At 32.6% G+C, this 14,822-nt stretch overlaps 3 protein-coding genes across 5 annotated transcripts; 2 read left to right on the plus strand and 1 right to left on the minus strand.

Moving 5' to 3' along the window:
- Positions 1–1,408: 1,408 nt before the first annotated feature.
- Positions 1,409–3,759, plus strand: LOC142527796 (uncharacterized). 2 transcript variants are annotated; one of them, XM_075632737.1, is made up of 5 exons: positions 1,409–1,513; positions 1,620–1,664; positions 1,773–1,879; positions 2,998–3,032; positions 3,536–3,759. In XM_075632737.1, the coding sequence occupies exons 2-5, from the start codon at positions 1,662–1,664 to the stop codon at positions 3,601–3,603; spliced, it is 213 nt and encodes a 70-aa protein (XP_075488852.1). In that variant the 5' UTR covers positions 1,409–1,513; positions 1,620–1,661; the 3' UTR covers positions 3,604–3,759. The 2 variants fall into 2 exon arrangements, with proteins under 2 accessions (XP_075488852.1, XP_075488853.1); XM_075632738.1 differs by having other exon boundaries at positions 1,426–1,527.
- Positions 3,760–7,659: 3,900 nt separating this feature from the next.
- LOC142526931 (LIM domain-containing protein PLIM2c-like) lies at positions 7,660–9,396 on the plus strand. Of its 2 annotated transcripts, none has more exons than XM_075631599.1 (5): positions 7,660–8,206; positions 8,296–8,395; positions 8,533–8,558; positions 8,687–8,776; positions 8,921–9,396. In XM_075631599.1, exons 1-5 carry the CDS (start codon positions 8,066–8,068, stop codon positions 9,239–9,241), a joined length of 678 nt encoding a protein of 225 aa, XP_075487714.1. In that variant the 5' UTR covers positions 7,660–8,065; the 3' UTR covers positions 9,242–9,396. The 2 variants fall into 2 exon arrangements, with proteins under 2 accessions (XP_075487714.1, XP_075487713.1); XM_075631598.1 differs by having other exon boundaries at positions 7,663–8,206; positions 8,530–8,558.
- A 1,357-nt stretch (positions 9,397–10,753) lies between these two features.
- LOC142526783 (phosphomannomutase-like) lies at positions 10,754–14,329 on the minus strand. Its single transcript, XM_075631370.1, has 12 exons — positions 14,169–14,329; positions 13,984–14,080; positions 13,268–13,312; positions 13,056–13,122; positions 12,597–12,673; positions 12,358–12,393; positions 11,980–12,035; positions 11,807–11,906; positions 11,517–11,612; positions 11,365–11,454; positions 11,112–11,163; positions 10,754–10,995 (listed from the first exon to the last, which is right to left on the minus strand). Exons 2-12 carry the CDS (start codon positions 14,053–14,055, stop codon positions 10,925–10,927), a joined length of 762 nt encoding a protein of 253 aa, XP_075487485.1. The 5' UTR covers positions 14,056–14,080; positions 14,169–14,329; the 3' UTR covers positions 10,754–10,924.
- Between the last annotated feature and the right edge of the window lie 493 nt (positions 14,330–14,822).

Below are 14,822 nucleotides of genomic sequence, written 5' to 3' on the forward strand. Positions count from 1 at the left end.
GGCTTTTGATAAATAGATAAACCAACCATTATCAGTAGTACATGGTGAATTGCTGGCGATCCGGGAAGGAATTCTTCTTCTATACGATAAAGGATTTACGGATGTACAAGTAGTGTCTGATTCTCTATTGGCAATGCAAGTAGTCACTACCGAACAAGATGATCTTGGCTATATTGGACTTTGTGCAACGGACATCAGGGAGCGCTTGAGGAGACTTGCAATCTATGAATGCCTTCATGTCTGTCGATCGTCGAATAATGTTGCCCATAATATTGCTTGTTCTTCGCCTACACTTTTTGTTTGGATGAATGATGAATTTCCTCTTTGATTGATTAATCTTGTAATGGATGATTTTATAATCAATAAAGTCACGAATTTACCTTAAAAAAACTACATTTTTATAATTAGATTGAATTAAATGAGTTAAAAAAGATCTTTGTTTTATATAATATTAAAAGATTATTATTTAATAAAAGCGGTGAAAATGCATTCTATCCCCGTTATTTAAAAATTAATAATTATACTAACGTATTTAATTTTACTTATTGCAATTATTCAATAGTTATTTTTAGTTTATTATTATTATTTTGTGACAATAGACTCTCGACTCTCTTTTTTTTTGCGCCCATTAGTAAGCTACGAGATAACGTAATGATTTTCAGACCACGTCAGTCGTGTATATCACATTGGCAAAATCTTGTACGACTAGCTTGTCTAAAAAATGTTGATAATCTTTATTTTATTATTTTATATATTTTTTATGACAAAAAACTCTTGTGAGACTATATTACAAGCCAATTTTGTGATGCGGATATCCACCTTGACCCAACAATAAAAATTATTACTTTAAATGTCAAACAGTGTGGGGGTGAAGGGTTCCAAAATGCCGATTTCAAAACGTGATCGGTCCAACTAATGGATCCCGATGAAACATGTTAGATTTGAGTCCGATATTCTGATCTAATATCCAATATATATAAATATAGTTTTTATCATATTTAGAAAGTTTCCGTAAAAGAAATTGCTATAAAAATAAATATTTATTAGCATTTATATATTCACTGTCACATTAAACATTTGAAAACAAATAATAAGAAATAAACGTACAAGTAAATGTGAAGTAATTTTATTTTTATTAAAAATTAAAATTTGAAATTGATATTATTTGAAAATGTAAACTACATTTATGTGTTTATATTAGTTATATCATTTCATTTAATTTCGGCCGTGGTTTTGAGTTCAATGTTATTATATATATTTAGTTTTAACTTCTCTATATCTTATTAAGTAAAATATATTTTTTTAATATTATATTATATTTTCCAATTATTTAAAAAATATCATCATAAATTTTGTTATACGAATAAAATTTAATAATTATTTAATATTAATATTTGTTAATTTTAATAAATAATTCTATATGTGAATCCAACTGCGGAAAACGAAGCCATTTCCTAGCTCGGAGGAAGGTTCGATCTTCAGCTCCCGCTACGGTTATCGCTCATAATTTCGGGTAATACCTAATAGGTGTTGATTTCGAAATTGTGTAATTTACAACTTGTGATGCAATTCGTGAAATTTACGTGTTGATGACTTACGCGTGCTTCTCGTGTGTGTAGAAATACGAGGATCCAAGAGATTCTCGACAAGGATAATCTAAAATGGTAAGTTAATCTCTAGATTTCGATGTCGCGACATTTCATAGGTTTTTAAGATTTTTGCCCTTTCTCATGGTTTACAAGAACTGATGTTGTTTGCTTCTGTATTGCCAGTCGGCGCTCTTCAATTTCCATTCTTTCCTAACTGTAGTATTGTTAGGCATCTGTGCGTGCACGTATGTAAAGATTCAATTCCCGGCACTTCTTGAGCAGAGAACTGGGTGAGTCTGCTTGTTATTGACTTATTGTTGATTTTGCGGATTCAAATTTCTGCAAATATTTGGGTTTATTATCTTCCATGTGACATTTTCCATGGACAGATTGGGGGATTTTAAAGATAAAGGTGATGCCAATCAGCTAACGCTCAACTCATATAAGCTATAGCACTATTGTGGCCCTTGATTCACTTGCATAATTGAGCTAAGATTCGAGTGTCATTAGTACGGATGATAATTTGATAAACAATTATTCTTTTTAATTGCATTTGCTGAAGTGTTTTTGATGTCTTATGTCAAGTTCCGTTCTTGAGCCTGCATACTCCCTTGTGCTAATGATCTTTATATTTTAAAAAGTACCATTCCTCTTACAAAGATTGGGCGAACAATTATAACTTAAATATTGGTTGAGCCTGGTGAAGGAGTAGAATGACTGGACTAGTGGACTATGACCAACCAATCAGTAACTTCATCTATGTAATAACGAGGTAAAGGATAGCTATTGCTTCACTGATCTAATTACCATGTCATTTACTGCTTCCAGGAGGAAATGGGTTGAAATTGTATGTGGTAAGACTAACTTATTTTTTCACAAACATTCTTCCTTCTGCCTTGTTTTGGTCACTATCAATTGACACTCAGCAATGATTCTACCAAAGTATATGCGTCATTGCAATCTCAGAGTACTAACCATTAGGACGTTGTAGTAGTTTCGAATTTTAGGACATAATGCCTAGGATAGATTATTTTTTGTGAAACTTAAGTTTCATAAACGATACCCTATATGTAAAGAAATCTGAGCAATTCAAAGTTTATCATACTTCATGCATTTTCTCAACGGTTCGCCCACACGAAACTCAAATTCTAAAATGATACGACAGTTTGTTATTTGCAACCCGGAAATTATTTATGATAATGGTGGTTTATTTGTGATTATGGAGTCACAACCTATTAGTTCAGGACTTCTCCTATATGTTGATATCCTCAATATATTTCCTGTTGTAGTTTATATTTTTTACTCTGTCATATTTCTTCTACGATATATTTATGATCTTTGATTTTATTATTGGGCATGTTTTTTTTCTAAGTAAACACTTCTTCCTCACACAGTTTTAGTATGGCAGGTTTCGAGGTGTTTTCTGGAAGGCTGCTAGAATAGGTATCGTTAGCTAAATTTTTTAATGTACAATGCTTGTTTTGCGGCGACTGAATTATTTGATTTATGTGAGCATACTTCAAATGTATCATAATATCATAAGCACGCACGACCATTGTTTACAATAGCTTGGCTCTTCAATTTTCTGGAACATCTGATATTATACTTATATATAATGCCTCGAGTTTTAGAACCACGTCAAATAATCTTTATTCTTGAGTCCAGCCATCTTTGCCAAGATGGTTCTCAGTTGCTTAATTGTTATATGCTTCTATGTGGGAGCAACAAATGATAATAACCATGCAATGTATCAACAGAAAGATGAGGATCACTTGTTTGTTTGTTTTTATTTTCCTTTTGATATGATATCCGTGCTCTATGAATTGTAAAACATTATAGTAAGAGATGTTTAGTGAGCTTTTCTCATGAATATTTGGTTCTTGTCTTTTCATCAACTTTCAATTTTTTCTACATAAATTCAAACTGGATTCTACTCTCTGCAACAGGTGAAAGACTGAGCCCTTGGGTGGCTGTAGGATGCTTCACTATGGGTGTTTCAATAATCTTTTTTTGAATAGGATCTGTGTGCTTAAGAAATAAGCTCCGATGACCAGATTGATCTTGCATTATTAATTACTCTGTTGTGTCGTGTAGTAAAAAGTTCTGTTAAGAGTTTATTTGGATGACACAAATACCGTATTTAATTATGACTTTTGTCCAGTTGATACTAGTTTCATGAATCATCATTTTTTTTATTATCATTATTCATGATTTAAGATCAAAGTTGCAGTTTCTTGGTGTCTTTTGTAAAACTCGGTTTCTTTCATTAATACTAGAGAATAAATACATGCAACTCACTCATGTGCCCACATTTTAAGTGGCTTTGCTAAGTTTTTTTTAATGCGTTATGTGAAAATTTAATAAAAATTAAGAGTAGTTTGGTTTTAAAAATGATGCATCAAGATGTTAGATTTATTTTTTTACTTTCATTTGATAATAGCTGCCAGTAAAGATGTATATATGTTCGAGTAAATTAATAAAACAATAAATTTTTTCTATTAGAAAGTGACACACCAAGAAACTAAATTGATTTCTATAAGCCTCACTTAAGTAAGCTTACTTAATATATGACTAGCGACTTGGCACACACGTTGCATGGTGATATTAATTATATGTTACTCATATTTTGTTTATCAAGTGTAGCTATGATATTTACAAAATTAAAAATGACATGAGATCTAGTAAGATGAATTTTCTATAATTATGAAATCTGAAAATTTAACAACATTTTATAATATGAAATAAAAAATAAAAAATAATAATTTAATAAATAAATGAAACACAATCATATTTTTTGTTTGAAAGAGTTAAATCGAGGAACAAAATTATATACATTATAATCGAATGTGTGATGGGTAATTTCGGAATTAAAAAAAGCTTTACCAAAAGTTAGTTAAGTATTAGGGTATATACCTTAATTAATAGTATAAATGATAAGTATAGATGGATGGATGGATGGATGGATAAAGATTCGGGTTTATTTATATTTATCAACTTCTGTGATGTAACCCCGTGAGATGCCATCCAGCAAGCCTGTCTGGACTGAAGAAGTGCCCGTACATTCTATTTTCCATTCTGAGGTTTTACCTGCCTGTTAGTTGCCTATAACTTTTTTTTTTTTTTTTTTTTGAAAAAAACTTGTTTACTATATTCACATCTGTAGATGAAGGTTTCTTGATTCATGTTGTTAAAAGTACTCTTCATTGTTTTTGCATAATCCTCTTTTAATCTAAACGTTCAGTTCTACTTCTTTCCTTATGATAGCTACTGTCTTTTTCTCAATGCTCGTGAGTCATTTGGAATTGGCTGTAAATTTTGAGAATAGAGCTGACAATTTAGCAACGGATACCTTTATATTTTCACTTAAATGTTCTCCAGTGAAGTAGAAGTTGTAAATCGGTACATGCAATTATAGATTAATTTGAAATAAATTACGGCATTTTATTAAATTGAACATTAATCTTGAACATCCTAATCTGAAATTAGTACATTCAATCTGTTTAGCAAGGAAAATTTTGAGGTTTTTATTCCCCACCACTAATTTCTAGTTTCATTATTTGCTTGGATTGTTCACCATAAGTAGAGATGTACTACTTGTATGGTCCGGAAAGAGAAGAATTCTGATACATGTTTCAAAAGATATAGACCTATGTTTTGTTTTTGTTTTGTTCATGAACTTGGCTATCATTGTCTCATATATCTCCAGAATGCGTGCAACCATCACAAATTATGCTGTCTCATGCATCTCCTAAAATGTGTGCCCCTTCATAAATTTCACATCAGGAGATCCATAGATTCCTACTACTGAATAGTTCCCTGTATGATGTGTGTATTTATTTATTTGAATGGAGAAGTTTTCTGATTCCAATGTACTTTTTTCCTTGTGAACAATTAATCAGTGGAGTTAGTTCTCATGAGAACTATAGTACACATGTTCTTTTCATAGCCATCAACAGACTCCGCACTCTGTTTAGTGTTTTCACTTTTACACCAAAGGGTTGGCATGTGTGTGTTTAAATACAGAAGCAATTTAGTGAGTTGAAATAAAGGAGGTAGGAGCTTTCAAATTAGCAGTCACACAATTAACAACATAGATTGTTAGCTTATGCTTGAACCTTCCTGAAAATCAGGATTCTCTCCTCTCCCCATTGAAAAACTGCAAGAATTATCTTCTTAATCGGTTTCTTCCCGTTTGTGTTGGTTATCACTTTCCTTGTAGCAGGTTCTTCTTTGCTTCCTTTAGCTGTGCCGTTTCTTTCCTCTACTGCTTCTTTGCTTTCTCCAGCTTCCGAGTCCGTCCCCCAGTGAAGAGGATAACTCCTTAAAAAAACCCTTCTAGTGTTGTAGTCTTCATAGCGAAAACTCCGCGCCTTCATATAATTTTCTTCCATGCCTTTGGTCTAAATATTCAAGATTATAGGAACTCAAAGACAGCTCTTGTTTTATAGGTGCTGTTGAAAAGTGTTGGTGTGTGTTTGTATGTGCTGTATGCTGTGGGGACAGAGACTGTACTAAAATAATAGCTAATCAACTAATTAAGATCATATTTATACTATCAATGTGAGTATTATATCTATTGATTTGTCTTTCCTAGTGTTTTCTGCATGATTGGGTTTAATAGGGAATATTTAATCACTCTATGCTGTTGCATTTCCTAGGTAATGTTTTTTGTTTGATTCAAGTCCTGAATATGCTTTTGGAATACGTAACATTAGTTCTTATCTAGCATTGTATTTGAACATAAAAATGAATCGAAGTTGAGATTATTAAATTATAGAAATTGTTGGGATGGTCCCGATTGAAGGCAAAATTAGAACTTGACTTCTTGGATGGGTAAGATTTTGGAGGAATTTATTAGCAATTTATCCGTTTAATGAGAGTAGTATTAAGATAGATTGATTTTTTTGTGAAGTTCTCGTGCATCAAGTTGTCGATTTGGTTGACCAAGTGAGCTTTAAAAAGAGATGATAGATCCCAACGAGTAAGACTGTCTTCGCTGGGAAAGGTTAGGGACAAAAAAATAGTGAGATTGATCTCGAAGGTTATACGCGACAGCAGTAACAGTGAGACGTGTTCCTCTTCGGACTCATAATCCAAATAGTCCGACTCATCTGGATCCAAGTAGTGGAGCCTTTCATGTCCACACGGTCGCTTAATACGAAACTTCGCGTGGACGCAATTATAAGAAAATAAAGTTATACTTTGGTAAAAAAAAAATTATAGTTTTTGACATGGTGATAAACATTTGATTTTTACATAGATCTATTCCAAATTAAATTTATGTTATTATATGCGCAACTTAAATAATCTGATCGTCACTGAAGCCTGTTTTCCAAATACGTGGTTCACATATTTTAAAGTGAACCCGAGGAGATTTATACCCCCGATTTCAACCTATATTTGTGTAAATTATAAAAGAAAAATTTTAAAGTACATAAAAATAACCAAATTTTAACAGCTTGCCATCGACGGCAATACCAACAATGTCACTATCTTGTGCCAACGTATAGCAGGGAAAGGCACGTCGAAAACGATTACCATTTGCAAATTTTAACATTTTTTATTTACTCAAATAAATTTTTTTTTTGTTTTATTTTAATTGAACATTGATTTTGCAGATATACGTTAGCATACACACAATACATACATTTACATTTGATATTCGCAATTCGGCGCAATTACATGACTTTTGTCGAGGAAAATGAATCTTCATTCGGTCGATTTTATCAATTTTTTTTGGAAACTCAATTTCATCAATTAGAAAACTATATTGTCAAGAAAACTATAGCTTCCGAAACTTTCTACTCGTGGAATTGTTGGACTTTTTTTTAAAAGCTGGAATTGTTGACTTTAATCATAAATACATGAGTTTGAAAGTGTGGATAATTCATTTGCAGCACAAAAACTTAAACACGACAATTTTCCGAGGTATAAATCTTGTAAAGGCGAAAGTTTTTAATTTAAGAGAGATGAACCAGTTTCCATGCTACGAAGAAATAATATAATTTGTATGTGTTATTAGTTATGTTCAAATTTGTCAAAGATCCTAGTATGAAGTCACCAATCTTACCAAAACTTAATGAATGTATTGCATGCTTGAGATTTGTTATCAATCTCATTTGGGATATATAGTAGTCTACATAATATTGTTCATCAAAGGGAATAATGAATGCTAAAAAATTCCCTCCCACACATTCTTTTAATGGAAGAAGTGAAGAATCCCACCTATTTTCCCTCCACTTTAACCGGATTCTGAACCATTTTCCAAGGCAATATCAATCCTCCATTGCTTCACAACCAATGGCATCTCCATTCAGAAAATGAAATTCTGTTGTTGGACTGATATAAAATGGACTTTAGTTTTCAGATAACCATTTTTTTTACCTTCTATTCTATCAGTCTATGTCTCCGTGTACGTGGGAAGAAATAAAAAACTGTGTAGCAGAGATTTCGTGAGGAGGGAAAGGCGCGAAGAAATGGCGGCGGCATTTACGGGAACTTTGGATAAATGCAAGGCTTGTGATAAAACTGTATATTTTGTTGATTTGTTATCTACAGATGGGATGAATTATCATAAGTCTTGCTTCAAATGCAGCCATTGTAAAGGGACTCTGGTGGTATGTAATCTTTATTTTTAGCCCAAACATGGTGGCGAGGATTCAAATCGATTGGCATACAGATTAAATTTTGCAATGTTGTTTTGCAGATGAGCAACTACTCTTCCATGGATGGAGTTCTCTATTGCAAGCCTCATTTTGAACAACTTTTCAAGGAGTCTGGAAATTTTAGCAAGAATTTTCATGCTTGTAACACATTTTTTTTCCATTTCAATCAAGTTTTATTCATCCCTTATACTATTCTTGATCATAGTAAAGTTTAATACATTCATATTTTCTTGCTAAATGTTGTATTATTCTTTACATTCTTATAAATGTTTCAGCAGCAAAATCCGAGAGGGAAAGTTCTTTGGTATGTTGTTCGTTTTTCGTTCTTAATTTCAGTAAACACCTATAAAATGCAATAAAATGATCTCAGAGAAGAAAAACACATTTTTTTTCCATTTTTACAAGATTTTTATAATGTTACATTATATGCAGACAAAGACACCTAGTAAGGTTTCAGCAATGTTCTCTGGAACTTTGGACAAATGCTCTGCTTGTAAAAAGACTGTTTACCCTCTGGAAAAGGTATCTAAGCGAAAACATGTTTTATGATATAGTTTATAAATGATTTTACTGAGTTTATACATCATTTTTTCTCTTTATATTGGGTGTATTCAAATAATTATCTTAAATACCCTTTTGACTAATAATTATAAATTCTGATAAAAGATGACAATGGAGGGAGAATCGTTTCACAAATTATGCTTCAAGTGTGCTCATGGAGGATGCCCTCTTACACACTCATCGTATGCTGCATTGGACGGGATCTTATACTGCAAGGTTCATTTTCAACAGCTATTCATGGAGAAGGGAAATTACCAACATGTTCTCGATTCCGCTACTAATAAAAGGAGTGGTGTAGAGCTGATAGAGTCCACAGAGACCAAGACCGAGACCATCGATCACGAGCAGTCGGAGGATAATGAAGATGGTCATTCAAAATCCGATCTCGAACCCGAATCTGAGAAGACACAAGAACAAAGTTCATGAAATTGAGTTTATAATTTTTTTAGTTGTTGCTATGAATCATGAAAGTTTTCGAATATCTTCTTGTTTAAATTTTTCTATTCTTGATACGTGACAAATTAAAATATTATTTTATGTATTATAACTGAAGAAAATGCTTTTATACAATTTATTAGTCTTGGACACGTTTTATTTACATTAAATTAGAGTTATATATGTAGATTAACAGACCTGTTGATTTTGAACTTAAATTTTTTTAGCTTAGGTTTGGTGACTTATACATTATTTTTATATATAATATACTATATATTGTCGGTACTATGATATTATAAAAAAATATATTTGTGTTTGGTACGTAAATGCATGCTGCATATTTAAGACATTTTTTTTAGCAGCCCACAAATTCATGACAATAATTGAGTCAATATTTGTTGATTTTATCTCTGGTGAATTTGGATTGAAACTTGGATAAAGGAAGAGCGATGCAGCAAGATTTTAATGCGTAATATTTTCAAGTTTTAACATCTGTTTTATGTCTTTGTTCATACACTTAAAAAAACAGTCTATTCGGAAAGACCAAAGGATAGGTCGGAACTACCGGTCAGTTCGGAGCTTCAGAACCAACGCAGTCAGCAAAGCAGTAACGCATCCAATGAGCATCCACACGTAGTAGTTCGGAGCTTTCGAACCGTGAGGTGTCAAGAAGCCGGTGACACGTACAGTTCGACCATGAATTACGTTTCAAGAATTAGTTTGTTTCGACATATGATTGATTAGATTTCGGGTTTTTACCTTTTGCCATCATCATATTTATGATATATGAGAGTTTTAATGTGCGAATTTGGAGGATTTTAAAATTTTATGGAGTGTGTTTTCTTAATGTAATAATAATGATAGTGCCGATTCCAAACACGATCCTTTTTTTTTGGGTACGTTTCTTGAAGTAAAATGAAGTTTCGGAATTGAGCTGGGAATAAACATTTGATGGTATAAAATAATTGTTTAGTAAATTATATGATTTCTTTTGAAATAAAAATTAGATAAAAAAATACTTTGATTTACATGCTACGGCAGCAGTTGGATGTCACTAAAATGATTATAGTTAAACAAGTGAAGTTTGAGAGGTAATTTAAGTAAATTATATATATATAATTTAGGCGTGATATCGGACCGGACTAGATTTAACCGGTCGCGGATTATAAAATAATGGAAATCAACCCAATCCGATAACACATAGGGTTGAACTGATTCCGAATTTATCAGATTGAGCATAAAATCAAATCTAAACCGAGTGCTACAAAACAAATCATACCAAATTTGACCGTACTATTAACCGAATTAGAAAAGAGTAGGACCGAATTGAGATCGGATTGAAATCAAATTTTTTTTTAAATCAATAATATGTACATAAACATGTCTTTTATTAAGCAATATATTTGAAAATTAAATATACAATTTTTTATATGTAGAACCGACAATTAATAAACAACAAAATACTTTAAAAAAAAAATTAAAAAACAAGTTCCAAACCGGATTGGAGCCGATTCTGGATCGTTGGGTACCGGACATGATTAATTAGATTATCAATGCAACAAAACATTTGATTCGTACACCTAGCTACCCCGTGAAAAAAAATGCATATACATGGTCTTTTCAAGTGTACAGATCATAGATCAAATACAAATAATCTATGCAAGGGAGAAATGGTCAGAGAACTCCATCGTTCTTGTCCAAGAAAAGAGCTGTACACTGCTTGATCGTGTCTTCGGGGCTAGTAACTGATAACAAATGAAATGATCAACTCAAAATGTCACGAAAAGCCATAGTTGAAATACAAATGACATGAAATGTATCAAGTACATAGAGTAAAGGGAAAATATGAGATAAATTTGACCTGTGTGGCCTATGGTTCTCTCGGACTCGTATATCTCAAAATCATTTCCACCCTGTTCAAGTTAAAAAGAAAAGAAAAATCTCACAGGTTGTCTAAAGTCGAAGCAGCGTATGTCAGGCCAAAAGAATGATCGATCCTTTTCTTAGTGCAGTCAGTTAAAACAAATGTTCTACAAAATCAACGGTCGGTAACTTGCCAATTTCACAAGTAGAAAACAAGAGAATTAATATCACATGATGGCTAGATAAAATACCTTGTAAGTCTTGTCTCCAAAGAAGTGAATTTCATTAAACTCATCAAGATATCTCAAGCAATATGTCTTGTCCCATCCTCGCGGGAAAACCTGTCGCAATGTGATAACATCAGTAATAAATAGAATATCGTGAAACAGTCGATGTTTCTTACATCAAAGCTGATTTGGCCCCCGATGGAAAACGTTAGGTTGAAATGCGCAAACTTCTCACAGAGAACAGACACCATTTTTGAGCGTACGTTGTGAATCTGATTAAATATGAACTCTTTCCATCAGAAACAAACTAAAACGAGACTAGTTTCTACAATAAAGATACGGAGAGATTAAATCAGAAAATGAGTTCTTAAGATAACAATAAACTCTTGAAATTAATATATATGAATGAAAAATATTTGGTCCCTCATCTTTTTAACTGTTAAATAACTGTGTTCCACAGATATACCTTGTCGTACTTTTCAAAGACATCTCGCTCTTCCTGACTGCAGTTTCTTCCAATTGGAGATACATTAAGCATCCCGCTTCGAAATTCAATAAATGTTCCCCTAGAAGAAGAAAGAATAACCTAACAGACCCATCATAGATAAGAAGGTACTTGATAAGCTTTACTTTACTTACCTTTTGATAGGAATTTCTAGATCAGCAATATAGTGGAGAGTGAAGTTGATAAATTCCTGCACCATTGTTTGCGATATACCAATAAAAAAGTTACCAAAAAACACATTGTAACATATTATCGTCAAAAAACTTTAAAAGATTATATGGTTAAAAAAAGACCAACTCGTAGCACACACCATGCTGCTTTGCATTTAAGAAACGAACCACAAAAATCAGACCAACCATAAAAAGCTCTATTGCCATTAGAGATATTCTTTTCTTCAAAGACAGTCCTAATATTGAGATTTTTCAAAAATCAAACAACTTTAATCACGACCCTTAAGATATGATTCTTGGACTATAATAAATAAGTTCAGAAACAATTTGGCAAGTTCTAACCTTGAGCTTCTCGTCTCCAAGAAAAGATTTCAGGCTCTGCATCGAGATAGATAATATGGTTAAATTAAGAAGTGGCTAACAATGTAAAATTTAAGAAGTTTAAAATGAAGAAAGTCTACCACCATTTTAATAATACATCCACGTTCAACATGTGGTTCTCCAACACAGGACTGACGTGACAGATATAGCAGCCTTTTTTCAAAAAACTATGTTAAAGTAGTCCAATTATCAGTTGATACCTGTGTTCCAATCAACATGCCATCCTTGTAAGCCACAAGGCCATTCTCAGCGAACACATAGTCGTAGTCACAAATAACTGCACATGTAAAGAATATATACCATCTTCAGAATGTTGAGAGTGAAGACGGCCACGTGTAATTATGATATCACAACACAGTTGCAAAATAATAAATTGAAAGAGCTATTAAATATTGAGAATGAATAAGTAACGGTACTTTAAAGCAACATTGTATGATAGATTTCCAAATTTAATCCAGCATAAAAAATCAAATATAGACATTTATTTTGGCATTGCTAACGTGAGGATATTGCGAACATCTTATCATGCTCTTCCTTCTTTCGTTGAAATAGACATATCAAAATGCTGGGGGAAGGGGGTGGGGACTCATGGCTACAAGTTCCTGATTCACCAAGCTAAATGATCAAGCATTTGAGACCAGGTCTAACTGGAAGGTGACCTGTTTGTCCAAGCTGTTCCGATATTTTAACAATGTCGGATCCTCCAACAACACCTACCATAACAACCTGGAATAAAAAGATTACATTGATTAAAGCACCATTTGCTACTTTCTACGTGATTTTTTTAAAAAGGGAACCATGATTGAAGAAGAGACATTATCACATTATCCTACATTGGGATCATGAGCTACTTAATTAATAAGTTTAATACCTTCCGAAGTTCCCGCATAAATTCTAGCATCTTAGTAGTAGTCACCTATAACAGACATATTAAAAGCATAAATTGAATTAGGAAAATCTTAAAAATCAGTAATAATGGGCATGAATTTCATTGAAACTACCAAGAAAAACCAGTATATGTCATGTATTGCATATGTGCCACTTCAAAGCCATCGAGTACAAATATCATACATCATATATTGCATATGCACCGCTTAAAACTACCGAGTAAAACTACATACATCATATATCACGTAAGCACCGCTTCGAAACTGCCAAGTACAACTATCATACGTCATATGAGCACCGCTTCAAACCTAGCCATTCACTCATTTCACTCCATGTAATCCATGGCTTCTCATCATCCACAAACTACTTACTCAGTCTCGAGCTTCGATACATCAATTTTTTGCAGCTAAACAGCAGGGAATTTTAGCATCATATCTAGTGTAGATGCATTGATCATCGCTACATCACATAATGTTTTTCGTGCATAAAGAAAACCCCATAATTCCGCCTGTGCTTTCTCAGAAAAAACTGTATTCTTATCACTATATAAAACTAAGAAAGCAAATGGCCACAGCTCTTGAATTATTAAATTAAAACGACAGACAATTCATTTACTTGAATCGGAAATATATTCTTCACACTAATCGAACCATTCATGGTAAGAAATCCTAAAAATTCACATTAAACCAAAAATGAAACCTTTCTGGGAGCAGTAAGAGTTCCGTCGACATCAAACAGGGCAATCAAACCAGATTTCTTGACAACATCCATGACCAAAATGAACAGCTTTTTTCCCCTGAAATCCCAGGTTTTTGTCTTTATCTCTTCAGATTCAAAATATTAACAAAAAAAAACAGAAGATTCAGTTCAAAAAGCATAATTACCTCTGAAGATGAAGAGAGAGCGCTGAAAGCAATACACGGAAGAGATCTCAATAAGACTGGCCGTTACTTGGCTCTGTGGAGTGAGACATTTATAGTAACGACTGAGATTTCAATTTGGCCACTATATTATCGTGATTTCTATACAACTCCCTGTAGTTTCTAATATTGTCTCTTTGCCCTGTTTTAAGCAATCAGCTTAAGCTATGTTTGGTAGGAGTAATTATTGGAGGATTAAAGAAGAAATAATATATTATCCTATGTTTGACTGGTTTTTTAGTTCACAATTGATAACTTCCAGCTTATGATAGACACACGGTACGTGCATGAAATGAATATGAGTACATATTTATCCGACCCCTACCCAATTTACCCTTTATCTCTCATCACTCCTATCAAACGTAGCCTTAATGTATATGAATTTTTAATTTTGACAATATATTTTGATAAATGAGTTTTAAAATAAAAAGATATATGTTTGATATTTTATTTGGAAAAATTATTTTATCGCATACATCGAATCATGTAAGATTTTGTTAGATAAATACTATTTAATATTTAATTATATTTAAGTTGATATCCATGTTGAAGATTAATAGGAATAAATCATTTTAAAATGTAGTGTGTGGTCGAAATATAATATAATAATTGAGTATT

The sequence above is a fragment of the Primulina tabacum genome, chromosome 15 (assembly GCF_025594145.1).
Source record: "Primulina tabacum isolate GXHZ01 chromosome 15, ASM2559414v2, whole genome shotgun sequence".
In the NCBI taxonomy this organism is placed as follows: Eukaryota; Viridiplantae; Streptophyta; class Magnoliopsida; order Lamiales; family Gesneriaceae; genus Primulina; species Primulina tabacum.

What these genes read in the sequence shown, in the direction of transcription:
- LOC142526931 (XM_075631598.1), top strand. Translation starts at nt 8,066, where the DNA reads ATGGCGGCGGCATTTACGGGAACTTTGGATAAATGCAAGGCTTGTGAT. An exon ending in TAGCAAGAATTTTCATGCTT is followed by an intron (nt 8,396 to 8,529) that starts GTAACACATTTT and finishes TAAATGTTTCAG; the next exon opens with CAGCAAAATCCGAGAGGGAA. An exon ending in CCGAGAGGGAAAGTTCTTTG is followed by an intron (nt 8,559 to 8,686) that starts GTATGTTGTTCG and finishes CATTATATGCAG; the next exon opens with ACAAAGACACCTAGTAAGGT.
- LOC142527796 (XM_075632737.1), top strand. An exon ending in CTTCTTGAGCAGAGAACTGG is followed by an intron (nt 1,880 to 2,997) that starts GTGAGTCTGCTT and finishes TTAGTATGGCAG; the next exon opens with GTTTCGAGGTGTTTTCTGGA. An exon ending in CTGGAAGGCTGCTAGAATAG is followed by an intron (nt 3,033 to 3,535) that starts GTATCGTTAGCT and finishes TCTCTGCAACAG; the next exon opens with GTGAAAGACTGAGCCCTTGG.
- LOC142526783 (XM_075631370.1), bottom strand. Translation starts at nt 14,055, where the DNA reads ATGGATGTTGTCAAGAAATCTGGTTTGATTGCCCTGTTTGATGTCGAC. An exon ending in CTAGAAATTCCTATCAAAAG is followed by an intron (nt 11,907 to 11,979) that starts GTAAGTAAAGTA and finishes TTCTTCTTCTAG; the next exon opens with GGGAACATTTATTGAATTTC. An exon ending in TCTTTGAAAAGTACGACAAG is followed by an intron (nt 11,613 to 11,806) that starts GTATATCTGTGG and finishes ATATTTAATCAG; the next exon opens with ATTCACAACGTACGCTCAAA.